The sequence below is a fragment of the Pseudorca crassidens genome, chromosome 14, assembly GCF_039906515.1.
Source record: "Pseudorca crassidens isolate mPseCra1 chromosome 14, mPseCra1.hap1, whole genome shotgun sequence".
NCBI classification, from domain to species: domain Eukaryota; kingdom Metazoa; phylum Chordata; class Mammalia; order Artiodactyla; family Delphinidae; genus Pseudorca; species Pseudorca crassidens.
Window position 1 is genome coordinate 61176956 of NC_090309.1, and position 17126 is coordinate 61194081.

At 33.4% G+C, this 17126-nt stretch overlaps 1 protein-coding gene across 2 annotated transcripts in view; it reads left to right on the top strand.

Annotated features, from left to right (window-relative positions):
- Positions 1-17126, top strand: part of SOS1 (SOS Ras/Rac guanine nucleotide exchange factor 1) — a 147543-nt gene that overhangs the window by 107099 nt on the left and 23318 nt on the right. For both annotated transcript variants that reach the window (XM_067703201.1, XM_067703202.1), the window contains exons 9-15: positions 1082-1209; positions 1996-2651; positions 11166-11247; positions 12005-12127; positions 12642-12745; positions 13899-14121; positions 15230-15349. In XM_067703201.1, coding sequence (XP_067559302.1) covers positions 1082-1209; positions 1996-2651; positions 11166-11247; positions 12005-12127; positions 12642-12745; positions 13899-14121; positions 15230-15349 — 1436 coding nt within the window. The remainder of the gene's footprint in view (positions 1-1081; positions 1210-1995; positions 2652-11165; positions 11248-12004; positions 12128-12641; positions 12746-13898; positions 14122-15229; positions 15350-17126) is intronic.

Sequence of the window (17126 nt, forward strand, 5' to 3'; positions counted from 1 at the left end):
CATACCTCAGTTAACTGCTTGCTTGAATTACCGCCACCTAGTTGCATTGATGATTAGTAGTTATTGATGACTCAGTTCTTATTAAGTACAGACTTTCTGTCTGGCACATGTGGCATCTTTAGCCACTAATTGAAAATGTGCTTGAGTTTCACTAACATGTATATTCCTAGTTTTACTCAAAATCTTAACATGTGAATACTGACAAAGTTCTTCATGATACCAATGTTAATTCTGTAGTAGAACTACAAAGGAAAGCAACTTGCACCTATATTGTATGTTACCATTTACAAAGTGCTTTCATTTTTAATAACAATCCCATAAAATAGGCAAAGCAGGCGTTTTATAAGCCTCATTTGACAGATAGGAAAAGGGGGGCTCATAAGTCAAGTAATTTGCCCCAAGGTCACACAGAAAGTAGAGTCAAATTTTGATCTTAGGTTTTGTGTCTTCAACTTCCTCTCCACTATATTGCATCCTTCTCTGTATATTTATCTTCCTCGGCATTCCATTGCTTACAACCGTAATGTGGGAATCAGAAATCTAAGACCAAATTACACACTTCAAAAAAAATCTCATCTGTGTGTCTACTGTGGTGCCAAGACCTATGATAGTAAAAAGATAATTTATGTCCCTCATTTCCTTTCAGTAATATTTATCTGAGAAGCTGCACATTACTGCCTGTCAGAAGGTGTGATATCTGTTAACACAGTTTCTACATTTTTTGTTTTTTTTAATGTAGAAAACTTGGTTGCATGTTGATATGGATAGTAATATAAAGGAAGAAAAAGACTTCTAAAAAGAATAATAGGGGCTTCCCTGGCGGTCCAGTGGTTAAGTCTCCACGCTCCCAATGCAGGGGGCCTGGGTTTGATCCCTGGTCGGGGGACTAAGATCCCGCATGCACGCCTGGCACAGCCAAATAAATAAATAAAATATATTTTATGACAGGTTTAAAATTTTTATTTATTGTGGTAGAAAGAGTTAATCAATGTTATCTTTATCCTTAAATAAAAATGGGATTATTATTTTTTGGGGCCAGAACTGTTCTGCTAATTCAGATTTGTCACTTTTTACTTTGCAGCAGTTAGAAGAAAAGAGTGAAGATCAAGAAGACAAGGAATGTTTGAAACAAGCCATAACAGCTTTGCTTAATGTTCAGAGTGGTATGGAAAAAATATGCTCTAAAAGTCTTGCAAAACGAAGACTGAGGTGAATATTTTCACTTTTTTTATAATCCTCCTTTTCACCCTGAATATTGTGGTATAAATTCAGGGATCCCAGTTCCCTCCTCAAGTAAACAATGAAGAAAATACTTTTAGTGACAAGCTTGGTCTTTCAGAGGAAGTGACATCAAAGCCAAGAGAATTTGTTATTGTTTGAAAAACCTTTCATATTTGTGCATTTTCCTTGCATACTCCCAGATAAGACCTCCTGAGAGTCAACTGGTAAGCTAAAGGAGAGATAGAGCAAAATGTATTGGGTAGATTTATGTCAACATCATTGTTCTGTCAAAGTAAAATTAGTAGTGTCTTTTATTTTAGGGATTATGTAACTCAAGGCATTAATTCAGATAATATGCTTCCAGTTTCCTGATTATAATATATACGTGGTTTTTAACTTTAGGTATTATCTACTTAAGCATTTCTAGATAAATTTTTTAATCTTTCTTTTCTTTCACTATATTGGGCTACTTTTTAATACTTGTCATTCTAAATATTTCATAGCCATGGTAGAAATAATCATTCTGTAGCTAAATTTATAGGGTAGAATTTTGTCAATAGTCAGTTGTTCTTTTTAGAGCACTAAAAAAATGTCTCCACTGTGTTGCTTTAGTTTCCAAAACTGTGCAATTTTGTAACACTAATATATTTGGAGAAATAGTGAAAACCTTCTCAGTGCAACTTTTTAAAATATACTTTTGCACTGTCATTTATTTACATGAATTGTAGATTTCCTGTCATCTTTGTACTAACCATGTTTTTTCCTTTATCCTAGTGAATCTGCATGTCGGTTTTATAGTCAGCAAATGAAGGGGAAACAACTAGCAATCAAGAAAATGAACGAGATTCAGAAGAATATTGATGGTTGGGAGGGAAAAGACATTGGACAGTGTTGCAATGAGTTTATAATGGAAGGAACTCTTACACGTGTAGGAGCCAAACATGAGAGACACATATTTCTCTTTGATGGCTTAATGATTTGCTGTAAATCAAATCATGGGCAGCCAAGACTTCCTGGTGCTAGCAATGCAGAGTATCGTCTTAAAGAAAAGTTTTTTATGAGAAAGGTACAAATTAATGACAAAGATGACACCAATGAGTACAAGCATGCTTTTGAGATAATTTTAAAAGATGAAAATAGCGTTATATTTTCTGCCAAGTCAGCTGAAGAGAAAAACAATTGGATGGCAGCATTGATATCTTTACAGTACCGGAGTACACTGGAAAGGATGCTTGATGTGACAATGCTACAGGAAGAAAAGGAGGAGCAGATGAGGCTCCCTAGTGCTGATGTTTATAGATTTGCAGAGCCTGACTCTGAAGAAAATATCATATTTGAAGAAAACGTGCAGCCCAAAGCTGGAATTCCAATTATCAAAGCAGGAACTGTTATTAAACTTATAGAGAGGCTCACATACCATATGTACGCAGGTAAGAAGCATGAACTTGCCTGTCACTTTTATTCTGCTTCAAGCTGATTTTTCTTTGCTGCACAGGTCATTATGCCTAAAATAGAAAGCAAACTGACAGCAAAAGACCTCCGCATTATCAGAGTTGATTTTCCTTTGACTAAAAATACCGTCACTTTATATTTCTTTGAAATTTTATAATCTTTCTACCACATTTACATATGTTACTTTTAACTTTGCAACCAGAGTTATAAATAAAGTTACTGGGCTAAATTTAGACAGTGGCAGAAACAAGACTAAAAGTAGTGATAAATCAATCATCATTAGGGTCTAAAAATCTTTTTACTCCTTTACCTCTTTTTTTTCTTTCTTTTTCATTACTGAGATTATAAAATCAGTAAAAATTCTAATTGATATCCATTACCAAAATTGTGCTGGTAGTACATTATATATACAGCATTGCTTTTTCTTAATTTCCATTCCTAAAATTTATTAAATTTAGCAATCCTGGGAGTCATTTAAGTTTTCAGTATTTTTTGCTTTTTACAACTGATGTTATTTAGAGAACAGTTTCACCTTAGCGCAATTTTTAGAGACAAACATAGGTGTTTGGAGGATTCCTAGGGGGTTGAGACATGTTTGTCTTTAAATGGGCTGCATCAAATATCGTGTTTGAGAGTAAGGAACAAATATAATGATCGATTTTTTTAAAGTAATTTTATTTCTTCTAATAAAGTAACATGATAATCCAGTGTTCTTCAACTTCCCTACATAGTAGGAAATTTGACGATTGTAAAATACTGTGGAAAGAGCACTCACTGTTAGATTCACACCTTCACTCTATCACAGTTCCTTAAGGTTTTAGAACCTTAGTTTTCATCTCAAAAATCAACATCACAACAGCTGTCTTAGAATATTGTTGGAAAGAATAAATGAAATATGTGAAAGCTCTTGATAAATATAAACTTATTTTCAAAGAATGCTTTTATTACAAAGACATATAAAATCAAACACAGCTCTTATAAGTGCTATTCTTAAATAGTTGAATGTGTAAGTTAACTTCCATCCCCAAACTTTTTGCTTAAATATATTTCTATCTCTAGGATATGTGTGTTTCTGGGGAAATTTCTCCAGTTTTGAAAGTCCTTCAAATGGGTTCTCAGGTTTCTCTGGAAACTATTCTGGCACCAGTTGAATCTGGTAGTTCTTTTGCTAGTCTTTTCCATAGTGAAATAATAGTGTTTTCCGTAGGCTAATTTTAAAAGCAGTTTGGGCCCTTTAAGTGTATATCATTTGGTAGTAGCAGGCAGTAACTGAAACATGTTGAATATAATGAAAGAAGACTCTGGGATTCCAATTTTACTATTGATTTTTCACCTAGAAACTTCTGTAGTCAGTATATTCATTTTACTGACCCAAAAATAAAAAACAGATCAAAGCACAGAAAATTTAAATAAGCTGCCGAGGATTCTACATGAAAAATAGATTATTCTGTCATCTTTTTTTACATATGAAACTTATTTTGAGAGGTACAATTTTCCGTAATTAATATGACCTGTTTATTTAGTTGATGACCATCAGCTTCTTTAAGATCTAGAATACAGCTTAAAAAAATGTTTTTATTCATTACCTGAAATTTGTAGTTGCAAAATTGTTGTTTCTTTGCTACTTCTGCAGGAATTTTTAAGGTTATAAAGGTTCAGGTTATTCTTCTTGCCACATTATTCTGATTTTTGTGTCTTGGAAGATTCACAGAACTTTTTATCATAAACATTCTAAACTATTCATCGTTTTAAGTACCTTTGTTTTGGGTTCTTAGACTATTTAGAGTAGAATTAGTCCTTAGATTCTTATCTATGTGAGGCAGAAGTTGTTTTTTTTTTTCTTTCTGTAGAGCAATACAAGTGGCAGGTGCTAAAGAAGACTTGCTAGTGTTCACTATCACAAGTCAGTGGTATTTGATTTGGAAAATATTTTCAAATTTCAAAATTTTTAATATAATTGTTTCTTTAAAGCTCCTATTGTTAATGATAAAAATTTTCTTTACTGCTTGCTTTATTTCACAGAACTGACTTATGATTATTAATAAGCAGTTATAGAACTACAAGTAAATATTTTTTTTTCAGGGGACTGTGCCTTTTATTTTTTGAATGAGGAAACTTCAAAACAAGCAAAACTAGAACAAGCATAGCTTGATAGTTTTTCTTTTTCTTGGCAGTCTTTTCTCCTTAACGTACACAATGCTAGCTAAGTCTGTAGACACAGTACTTTTGCTATGGTGTTTTATTAGTTACTTTTGATAGTTGCTCTCATTTACATTAATTTTTAGCTTTTGAATAGAATAACTTAAATGGTTTTATTTCTAGTTAATATAAAACACTTAATTTATAGAACTTTGCAAAGTTAGGTGTATTCAAATTTAAATTGACAAGATTTTTTACTTTTTTAAAATGTTAAAGTTTTTTTAAAAATTCCTTTCATTAATTTCTTGAGGAATAAAAAGCCACTGTTGGGTTCAGAAGTGTTGTAGCTAAGCTTTTTGACATTTTTCTTTCCTATCTTATTTTGAAGCTTAATTGAATATTTTAATTTATGTCATAAATATATTACTAGTGTAACTAAAACCCGTAAGCAGCTTTCATGAATTGTGATTTACCGTACACACGGTACGGTAAATAATTAATAAGTATTAATTATTAGCTTATTTGACTTCTGTAAGGTCTGTGACTGAATGTATTACTGGCAATATAGAATGTGTTTTTAATAGACCATGTATGAACTTGTAAAACATGAAAGCAGCTATTTTTTTAAGGTCTTTTCCAGCTCAGATGGACTCTTGGTCCTCACTACAATGATAATAGATCAGCTATTTGTTTAAAGAACTGTTGGTCTGCTCTATTTAATTTTGGTTCAGTTGGTTGATAGGTATTTTATCAGAGAACATACAGTGCAAGTTGTGGCTTACACTGAAACAAAAACTAAAATTTAACTTGCATATTTTTATTACATTGTATAGAATTATAATAAGAGACATTGGCTGTAATAAATGAGAATAATCCAATAACTAATAAGCACTACTTTCAGACATTATCATAAAAGAAAACTTGTTTAACCTTACTTAATTCAGACTTCATTGTGGCTTCAACCAGCTTGATCACTCAAGTGTTTTAACAGTAATTTATGAAACAGAGCTATAGATCTTAGATGATCAATCCTTCACTTTATAGACCAAAACCCCTGCAGTTTGTGATTTGCCAGAAATCATACCAGTTAATTGCAGAAAGAGGACTAGAAATTAGGTTTCTTGACTCTTGAAATAGAGTATACTTGATACCATGTTACACTGACTCATGAATTTTTTCATTTTTAGAATATAATTTTTATTATGTATATTGAATAGTAAAAATAAAGAGAATTACTTGCTTGGTTTGAATTGCTAGTAATATAAACAGTTTGTTCACTTCTGGGCAAACACAGATCTACTATGAAGATATAGTCAGAGTACTGTTATTTTTCTTACTGAAATAGGTAATAAATTCTGACTATAGATAACTTCTATTTTAATGCATAGATTTTAGTTTGTATTTAGATGTTGGTCATTATAATTTTAGTTTTTAACAAAATCCAGTCAGTCTATTGGTGGTGTTTGCTCTGTAAATGTAGGTGAATTAGAAGGTGCTTAACTGTTGCTCAAAAGAATTGCAACAGGGTTTTATGTGGGATCTAATTTATAGTGCCTCAGGTCCAGTGTTTCTAGACATACAATAATTAGTTAACTACATCAAAACTTCAGAATTCATCTGAAATGGTGTGGGGGGAAATTGTCTAGTCAAGTGGATCATTCTGCATCTGGTAAGGATGTGAAGAGACTTTTACCTACAGTAAGAAAGCACAAAGCAATATACATAAAAAGCAGAAGATGAAAGTAGGAATTTCACTTCTGTTACAGAGTTATAGGAAATAATTTAGTACAAATTAATTATTGAGACTTTAAAACAACATGGGTGAAGAAATATGGTATGTCTGGTTTTGATAGTCTCTCTTAGAGAAATGAGATGACTTTGTGGTAGGGGTCTTTCAGAACTGACATTATATGGAAACAAAAGCTTTTCATACTGAATTGTGGGGAAAAGGTGTTTCCCATGCATGGTGAATTTCTCTTTTAAAGAAAATGGTATTGAAAAAATTTAAGCCAGTTGATATTTTTCTTTAAAGTATTTACTGCTATTTTATGCCCTCATATAGAAAATTTGCAAAAATCTGCGTTAGATTTCTTTGGAGTTTGTGTCCTGTATAAGCTCAGTTCGGGTGTTTTAACTTTTAAAAAAATCTTTTGAACGAATTTTTGATCTATAGGGCAGTGCTGTTCTATTTTTAAACTCTCTGATTTTTTTTTTTAAGTGTGTGTGCGTCAGCATAGCGTCTGTTTCCTTTTTTAAGGAATTCAAGAGTGATTGTTTATAAATCCTTGTTGAGGAGCTTATTGTTTCTTGTAGCGTTTTAAATGGCTGTATTAAAGGGAGAATTATCACATGAACAGACATCCTGATTAACGGTGTTTCACTATGGTGGTTGGGGGAGGGGTATTTACATAAATAACTCTATGTAACAAATATTTCATAAATTTATTGACCTTGCCAATAAAAATGTGTTAAAAAAGGATTAAATTTATCACCTCGAATCTAGTATGCTGTATTCTGAACATTAATGTAAATATACTCTGATTTCCTAAGATTTTGAAGAATTGTACAATAAAATATTATCAAAGAAAATAGCTTTAGAATGAGGGAGACAGGCAGCTAGAAGGCCAGCAGAAAATAGAAAACACGGCTCATATTTGAAATAGCCTGGGCCGAGACCGGGGACTTGATGGTAGAGTTGGCAGGTACTTGTACACACAGAGAGGTTGGGTAGACGGAGGCGGAGCAGCTAGTGAACATGGTGGACATCTGAGTCCAGGGCTTTGAGGGTAGAAAAGAGTGTTACCTAAAATGGTGAAGAAGAAAAACCACAGAGGATGTTTTTGCCATTGCTCGTATTGAAATCCATTAGGGGTTGTGTTTGAGAAAGAGGTTTGTGGAATTACATCCACTAGCAATAAACAGAAAGAGGAGAATATCGAAATAGTTGATTTTCAATTTCTCCACAAATATTTGTGCTTATGTTTTAAAACCAAATCAGCCTGGCTTTTATATTTTTAACGCATTTGCCTTCCATCTGTCTCTGAAACATCACTTTATAATACAGGTAGATAAGAGGCAGTGTAAAACTTAGCTATTATCATTGTCTGATAAATGTAAGTAGGTACTTTGTTTTCCTATAAAATTATATAACCTGTCCTTATTGATGGATACTTTTAAAATATCTAAGTATTTTAGTCCTTTGTATCATCAATAAGATAAAGGTTTCCAGTGATTAGTGTGACATATGTGTCACTATCACTGAAATGGAGAAATCAATAGAAATAAAAATAGCTTCTGGAATATGGAATTTTGTGCAAAATTTCAAATACAGATGTTATGTCCTCTCTTAATGTAAGTTTTTCATTCATTAGCAATTTCCCACTGCTTTAGAAACTAGAAACAGAGCCTAAATTAATACAAGCCTGGGAATATATGCAGCCTTTAAGATGTTTTTTGAAAGTACTTAAAACTCTTGCCAATTTTTCTTGGTTTATTTTTAGCTTCTGCTGGTTTCTTCTGTTGGCAAGACTGCTCTAATTTCTAATCAAGCTAAAAACAACTTAAACTTGAGTCACTTTAGAAGTTAATACAACAGTGATGATTGTGGGAGTGTTTATTGCACCGCCAGCTTCAGAAACTCCTCTTCTGAATAGTGTACAGGAAGGTACAGCTGCTACTTCCTAAAATCTGGAAGAAGGCTTAACAAGAATTACAGAATCACAATTAGACTGCTAATTTCTCAATGACTTTAGTGCCTTTAACCAAGATTAGCAGTTTACAGCTTCATTCTGAATTAATCATTTATGTGAATTTCTACAGTGATTATGTAACTCATGGATTCATTCTTTATATTTAGCTCTCACAGCTTTGGAAACCTTAACAGATCCTTTAATCCAGGGAGGTCAGGTGATATGGCAGAAAAAAGCAGTAAATCAGAAATCACACGATCTAGATTCTGGTTCCATCTCTTTCACTCTATTGTGTGACTTTAGATAACTCTTAGTTACTTCTGTCATATGTAGAAAGGGAAAAACAGCAGCCGCCCTGCTCACTTCACAGAAATCATACGGAATGAATTATGTGAATGCTCTTTGAATTCATTACGTAACAGACATCAGGAATTGATGTGACCCCTTTTGACTGATGTGGCACTGAGGCACATCATGACTTTCCCAGCATTGTCATCAGTTAGTAAAGCACTGAAATGGCCAGAAGTTTTGGTATAAGATGAAAAGGCTGTTTTAAAATAGTTTGCCTTTAAAAATAGCCAGTTTTCTTAAAACATACTTTAATTCACTTAGAACTTGCTTTTATTGTTTTTCAACTTAAAAGTATCTTTGATATCCCACAACTTTTTAGCCTGACTTAGGTGGCATTTGAGAAGAAATGGATCTGGATATTGATTTTAGACTTTTAGACTAAAATAAACTTTTCTTTTAAAAAAGGGAGAGGTTACCCTTAATTTTGGAACACAGCTCAGGGATATTTGGAGCACTCTGTACTAAGGGTCTGGCCTCTCCAACAGTGACAGCTCAGCATCTCTACAGTGGCCACTGCTTTTGCTTCCTAAGTACATGATGTTTGAGTAGCCTCACCTTTACATATAGATTTGCAGAACAGGAAGAAGATTCTTGAAAGGGAGGATTGTGATGAAACCGATATAAATCTCTGTTTTAAAATCTTGTACAGCCTTCTGTTTTAAAATCTTTTCTTCTGGTTGAGACATTAGTCTTTAACGTTTGAGGAACTCTGTAACTGAAGACAAACAATAAAATACCAACAAAGAGGAAATTACTAAAGGATTGTATCTATTTAAATCACTTTTATCAGTAACCCACTCTAGCCTCAGAAGGTATGAAGCTAAAGGAGAAGAGGGCCATTTAAAACCAATATATTTTTATTATGTAAATTTTTCTTTAACTTAAAAATTTATTATAATCTTAAATTCAAGGTTGTCTGATATTTAAATCAATTCATTATCTTGATGACCACATATACCAATAGATTGGAAAGAGATTTCTATTTTATGATAAATCCATGAATTTGATTTTGGTGGGCGGGGGGGAAGTTAACATAGTTATTTTATTTTAAGGCTCAATTTAGGGTGATTCTTAGACAGAATCAGACTAAATAGAGATTTTCCATGCAAATGAATTTGATTCTTGCTAAATCCTATGCTAATAACAGACATTGTATTTCTTATAAAGAATCCATAGTGTGTAGCCTAACAAAAATAAAGGTAGTTGCTACTCTCAATAAATTTATCATTAAATTATAGCTTACCATTCCTTAGTGATGTGAAGCAGGAAAAGGATACTCCCAATAAAAACACTCAAGTTAATGAATTCTCCCCTCATCCTTTTTAAAGACTCTTACAACTAAATGTGGACCTTGATGAAATTTGAGTTACAGTGAGTGGTGAGTGTTTTTTTTATTCCCCATTATGGGAAGATGTCTCCCGCCACCCCCAACTCCCTTTATGCAGATGATAGCCCAGGTCTCTTGTGCTGATGACAGCAGCCTTTCTCCACAACTCTGGGAGAATACTGTCAAGGAGAGACTCAAGTAGGCAGGCCTGGAGAGGTGATCACACTCAGTCAGCTTCCTGCTTTACTTCATGAAGTATGAATGAAAAGCAAATCCTTTCATGGAAGGAGTTGAAGACTCCCGCTCTTATGATTGAACTCTCATTGCGTCTACTTGCAATGAAAGTAATTAAAAGTTGTGAATAGAGCCAAATCAACATATTCTTACACATTTAATAGTTTTAATAACATAGGTATTTATAAGCATCTTTTAGCAGTTTTAATTAAGACTTTTAGCACATAAAACCATTTAGAAACTATTTAACTTAATCTACAACATTATGAGATCCAATTTCCAGTCCTATGCTCTATTAACATGATTTAAAGAAATCCAGATAACTAATCCAGATAAACTAGTCTGAAGAGCAGGAAAAGTAATGGGTTATTGCTGTGGCCTTTCTGTTTACAAGGGAGATAAACCAACTGGTGATGTTCTGAGATCCACATAGCACATGGAAGCTTGCTTTTATGCTCTGCCTTTCTTCCCTTTGTATTCCTGTGGCCAATAATGAGTTTAATATCAGCTAGTCAGAGTGTGCAGAGGTCAAGAAATAAGTTGATGTAAAATTTTAGTATCAATGATTTTGCCACTAATTTAGGAAGAAACTAAAGTTAGCAGTTGATTTCAAAGTCCAAAGCATTCTGTGTGGTCAAAACATTTTGGGACTTTTAAAATTGACTATTTAATCTCTTTTGAAAATGTAAATAATAGTTTTAATCATTCTGAATAAAAGATTTTAATAAGATATTTTTCCTTTTTCTTCATAGATCCCAATTTTGTTCGGACATTTCTTACAACATATAGATCCTTTTGTAAACCTCAAGAACTACTGAGTCTTATAATAGAAAGGTCTGTCAATTTAAAATGTTTAAATTCTTTGTTCTTTTTTTTAATGAGATTGAGCTAAGATATGGAAATATATTGAATGAGCTTTAAGTTGTCGTTCATGAATACCTTAAGAAGAAAATCTCTTGGATGACCATTTATTTTATAATATGTTAGCTTTGATTATTTAAATACAAAAATAGGCAGACTTTTTTACATGGAAACTCAGTATGTGAAATTTCAAATTTACAGAATTAATCAAGTTAAAGACTATAAAAATGTAGAATTTAGGCTCTGGAAATTCAAATTTTAATGATTTAAATGTTCTAAACAGAATTTTTCAAATACACCACATGTTGAGGAAAATAGAGTGAACAAGTACTGTAATCAAGAAAAGTGTTTCATGTACCCAAAGAGTAGTCAGCTTTTCAGAACTTACCCTTAAAAAGTTTTATGTTGGCTGATTTAGAGTAATTACACAAGCCAAAAATGAATATCATTCCCTTAACTTTATAATCACACTTATTTTTAGACTTTGCATGTGTTCTTTATTATGTTTCTAGTTGGTTTTATTTATATTGGCAAGTATTAATTTCCTCTTAAAAAATTAAATCATTAGTCTTTACATTATAGAATCCTCACTTGTTTTCACTGATGTGTATATCCTTAGTATTTTTTCCAGTGCTCTCGATTGTGCTGACTAGTGAAAAGATTTGTAGTTTTCTGTTTGCATAATTTGATATCATTGATCTTTTCATTAGTTTGTTCTGTTTTATGTTAGGTTTGAAATTCCAGAGCCTGAGCCAACAGAAGCTGATCGCATAGCTATAGAGAATGGAGATCAGCCCTTGAGTGCAGAACTAAAAAGGTTTAGAAAAGAATATATACAGCCTGTACAACTGCGGTAAGCATTAAATAAGTAACTGAAGTAAATAAGCTTTTGTTGAATTTTTGTTTCAGAGTTAAATAAGGATGTTTCCCAAGCAAGGAGGAAGTAACATGTAAAATGAATGAAGTAAAGAGGAGTTATCAGAAATTACTGTATAAGTCTTAATTAACATAGAATTTTGAAAGTGGTAGGCCACTTATAAGATTAAAGTTGACCCTTGAACAACGTGGGGGTTAAGGACACTGACCCTTGGCACAGTAGAAAATCCACAGTCAGCCCTCTGAATCTGTGGTTCTGCATCCACAGATTGAACCACCTGCCTAGGGTATAGTACTGTGGTATAGATTTAGTGGGAAAAAAAAAAATCCAAGTATAAGTGGAGCCGTGCAGTTCAAACCCTGTTATTCAAGGGTCAGCTGTATATAATTTGGTAAGAGTTACTCTGTTTTCATTTATACCACTCATTGTGATAAATGTTTATGTCCGAGTTCCCATGTAATTTGATTCTTCTTCTGTGTTAATGCCATAGAGTATTAAATGTATGTCGGCACTGGGTAGAGCACCACTTCTACGATTTTGAAAGAGATGCAGATCTTTTGCAGCGAATGGAGGAATTTATTGGAACAGTAAGAGGTATTTTTTTTTTAAGTGCCTTAGTTTTATGTGTAATAAAAGTACCAATATGGTAACTATCAACTGACATCACTACTGCTCAGTGTAGTTAAGAGGTATTTGTAATAATGCCAGCATAACCAACTGGAAAAGTTAAAATTTTTTGCCAGTTTTGACCTACAAATTGTTTAATAATCATCCTGTTGATCCAATGAATTTTCATTTAGTAAATCAACTTACTGATATTTTGGAATTGGATAGAAAAAGGTCTCAATTTATGCTGTCTTAACACATCTGAAAATATGTGTACCAAAGGACAATTAGGAACTGTTGTGCCATTATAACACCACGATGGAGGTTGACTGGGACACAATTAGGTGAATAGTGCATAACATATCAGAGAGGCAGCAGAGCATACTGAACCTGAGAGCCGAGAAACAAGAGTTCTCTTCCAAACACTGCCACTCACTAGATAAATGACTCTGGCAAAATCATTTTGATTCTTTAGACTTCAGTTTCCTTTTCAGTAACATGAGGAGCTAGGCTTGATGATCTCCAGTTCCCCTTCTAGTTTTAAAGATACTTTGATTGTATAGGTCTAAGGATGTCCTAGACAAACTTGTTTCTATTTCCATCATACACTTTAAATGAGAATCAAAATATAAAGTGTTAAATAATAGTACTTTCATGCATAGTACAGAACGAAGCCACATCGAAAGCTCACACAAAATGAAGGAGTCCTCTGCACTGTTTGGTTTATAAAATGCAAAGTTTGTTAGATTAACAGCTAATGTTGTATGTTCTATCATTATAAATCTTATTTGTGCAAGATATATCTTTTTTGGAGAGGATTATAAAATAATATTTTGAACTGAAGTTTAGAACAATAGAGGTGAAAAGTTTCTACAAATAAATTACTTTCTCTTATTTAAAAAGGATATGAAAGAATATATACCAAACTATTAACAGTGGTTATCCACTTGAAGAAAACTGAGATTGGGATAGGGAATAGGGAAACGGTAAAAAGGGAACTTCATTTTTTAATTTTGATCATTTGAACTTTTTATAGCAAAGATATATTCAGGTATCACTTATACGATTTTAAACTATTTTTTTAAAAATAAAATACTGACTAAAATGTTTAAACGTTATTTTTAATGTAATGTTATTTCAGGTAAAGCGATGAAAAAGTGGGTTGAATCCATCACTAAAATAATCCAAAGGAAAAAAATTGCAAGAGACAATGGACCAGGTCATAATATTACATTTCAGAGTTCACCCCCTACAGTTGAGTGGCATATAAGCAGACCTGGGCACATAGAGACTTTTGACCTGCTCACCTTACACCCAATAGAAATTGCTCGACAACTCACTTTACTTGAATCAGATCTATATCGGTATGTAATTTGATGTTCAAGCTGAAAAATCCTTTCAAATGAGTTAACTTTTAAAATGAAATGCTGATCCCTGCCATGTAGGATTGTTATAAGACATAAATGAGATAGTACATGAAGTCTTGTAATAAGGCCTGATGTATGGAAGGCTCCTCTTTCACTCCCTCATCCTCTTTTCTCTATCTGGATTTACAGCGTCTCTCTTTCTGCAGTCACCCCTAGTTGGTAAAGTTAAGTTCAGATCCTGGCTTTACCAATTGTTGGCTTGGTATCCTTGGGCAACTTTAACCTTCTGGTGTAACTTTTATCCCTCTGCTGCTTAGTTTCCTCAAGAGTAAAATGGGGCTAATGATGGTACCTACTCCTGGAGCTGTTGTGCAAGGTTTAAAATAGTCCATATATTTACAGCATGTAGCACATTGCCCAGCACAGAGTAAGGGCTCAATGAGTTAGCTACTGCCATTGTCATTGAGAACTTAAGTCATTGCCATTTAGCCTTTTATAGTTTTCCTACATTGATATAATTACTATCTCAAAAAAATGTCTGTTTCTAGTTTTAAATTTGGACTATTTAGATTTCAAACTATTTAATTTTGTAAAAACTAAATGAAAAAAGGAACTAAATTTATAGATCTCCCACCAAAAACCATCACTGTTTCCAAAATCAGTGTTAGAATGTATTTTATTTCTTTCCCAGTACCCTTCCCAGGAGGGTTTTTTTCCCCCTCCTTTAGGAGGGGAAAAAAAAAAAAAGATTTATGAATGCAGTGATTACTATACCCTCATTGGACTGATTATTATAACATTTCATTTATTTAAAAGAATTATCCCAAACTACTTTCTCACCCTAATTTGTTAGATAATATTTATAAGTGCTGGGAAAGATACTATGAAGAAATCCCAACCTTGCCCAAAGCAAAATGGTACTATAAAGCAGTAAAAAAAAAAGTACACAGGTACATGCATACAAAGTTTTTTTAAATCTATAGAAAACAATGCAAAATTATAATGTTTTTGTTCTTGTTTTCATAAACCTTTTACCTCATTTACTTAATAAAACAGTATACTAGAGGGAAAAGTATCACATAGAATTATGTCTTGATGATTTTAGAGCTGTACAGCCATCAGAATTAGTTGGAAGTGTGTGGACAAAGGAAGACAAAGAAATTAATTCTCCTAATCTTCTGAAAATGATCCGGCATACCACTAATCTCACTCTGTGGTTTGAGAAGTAAGTATTACTGATCTTCTTACATTTCATAGCAGTTATGTTATAAATTTCACTGCAATTCTATTTGTCTCATGTCTTTTTTGTTGTTCCTCTGTTCCTCCTTTTTTTTGCACTGAGTGAATAATTTTCTAATGCAGCATTTTAAGTTACTTTATTAATGATTATTTTTAGGTTTGCCACATACATCATAACAGAATTAGCTTCAGATTTATACCAGAATTCTAGTGATATGTAGAAATGTTACTCCTCTGTGGCTCTATTCACTCCCTCCCTTTTGTGGTATTATAATATATATTACATATAATTAACGATGTAGATCTAACAATACGCTGTTATAATTATTGCTTTACTACCATTTGCCATTATTTTCTTAGCCTGTTACAGCTTTGCTCTCACCCACTCTTTGTGTAGTTATTGGCAATGTATTTCACATACATTACATTTCTCTATGTTATAGGCCCAACAATACATTACATACACATTATTTTATACAATTGCTTTTTAAATCAGTTAAGAAAAGCAATAAGGAAAAAAATAGGCATTTATAATGTTTTTTATAATCATATAATTACCTTTACCAGTGCTCTCTGTGTGGATTCATATTACCATCTGGGGTCACTTGCTTTCAGCTTGAAGAACTTGCAGTACAATTTCTTATATGGTGGGTCTGCTAGCAACAAATTCTCTTAGTTTTTGTTTATATGGGAAGGTCTTTACTTTGCCTTCATTTTTTAAACAATACTTCTCTCTTCAAGTTTAACTATTTTTTTCTTCTGTCAGTTCAAATGGACTATTGAGTCCCTCTAGTAAAATTTTTATTTTAACTATTGTACTTTTCAAATCCAGAGTTTCCGTTTGGTTTCTTTTATAATTCCTGTGTCTTTTAGGATACTCCCTATTGGTGCACATTGTAATCAACCCCCCCTTTACTTTTTAAATATACTTTCCTTTAGTTCTGTGAACAAATTCAGAATGGCTACTTTGAAATCTTTTTTTGTTAAATCTGACATATCAGGTCTGTCTTGCAGGCAGTTTACTGTTGCCTGTGTTTTCCCCCAGTGAAGCCTGACATTTTAGACGTCAGAGGGGTAGGGAGCCCTGTGTTCTTGGCTGTCTGGGCTAACTGCCCCCCACCCTACCAACCCTGCAAGGTTCTCTGAGGAATGAGGGTAGAGGAAGTCTTGGTTCAGATACTACAAACTCTTGCCTCTCTTACTGAATTGTTGTACATTTTCCTGAATAGATGTTTCTCTGTCTTTTTTAAAATTAATTAATTTATTTGTTTGTTCGTTTATTTATTTATTTATTTTTGGCTGCATTGGGTCTTCATTGCTGCACGCAGACTTTCTCTAGCTGCAGCGAATGGGGGCTACTCTTCATTGCGGTGGCTTCTCTTGTTGCGGAACATGGGCTCTAGGCACGCAAGCTTCATTAGTTGTGGCACGTGGGCTCAGTAGTTGTGGCTCACGGGCTCTAGAGCACAGGCTCAGTAGCTGTGGTGCACGGGCTTAGTTGCTCTGCGGCATGTGGGATCTTCCCGGACCAGGGATCGAACCCATTTTCCCTGCATTGGCAGGCAGATTCTTAACCGCTGCACCACCAGAGAAGTCCGAGTAGATGTTTCTTTATTTGCCATTTGCTCTTAGGGCCATTTCCAGAGACTGCCAGAACTTTATATATGTAATTATATGTATAATTTTCACCAGTTTCCCTGAGGAGTAAGTAAACAGAACTTCTTACACTGTCATGTCAAAAGTCCAGAATCTCAATACAATTT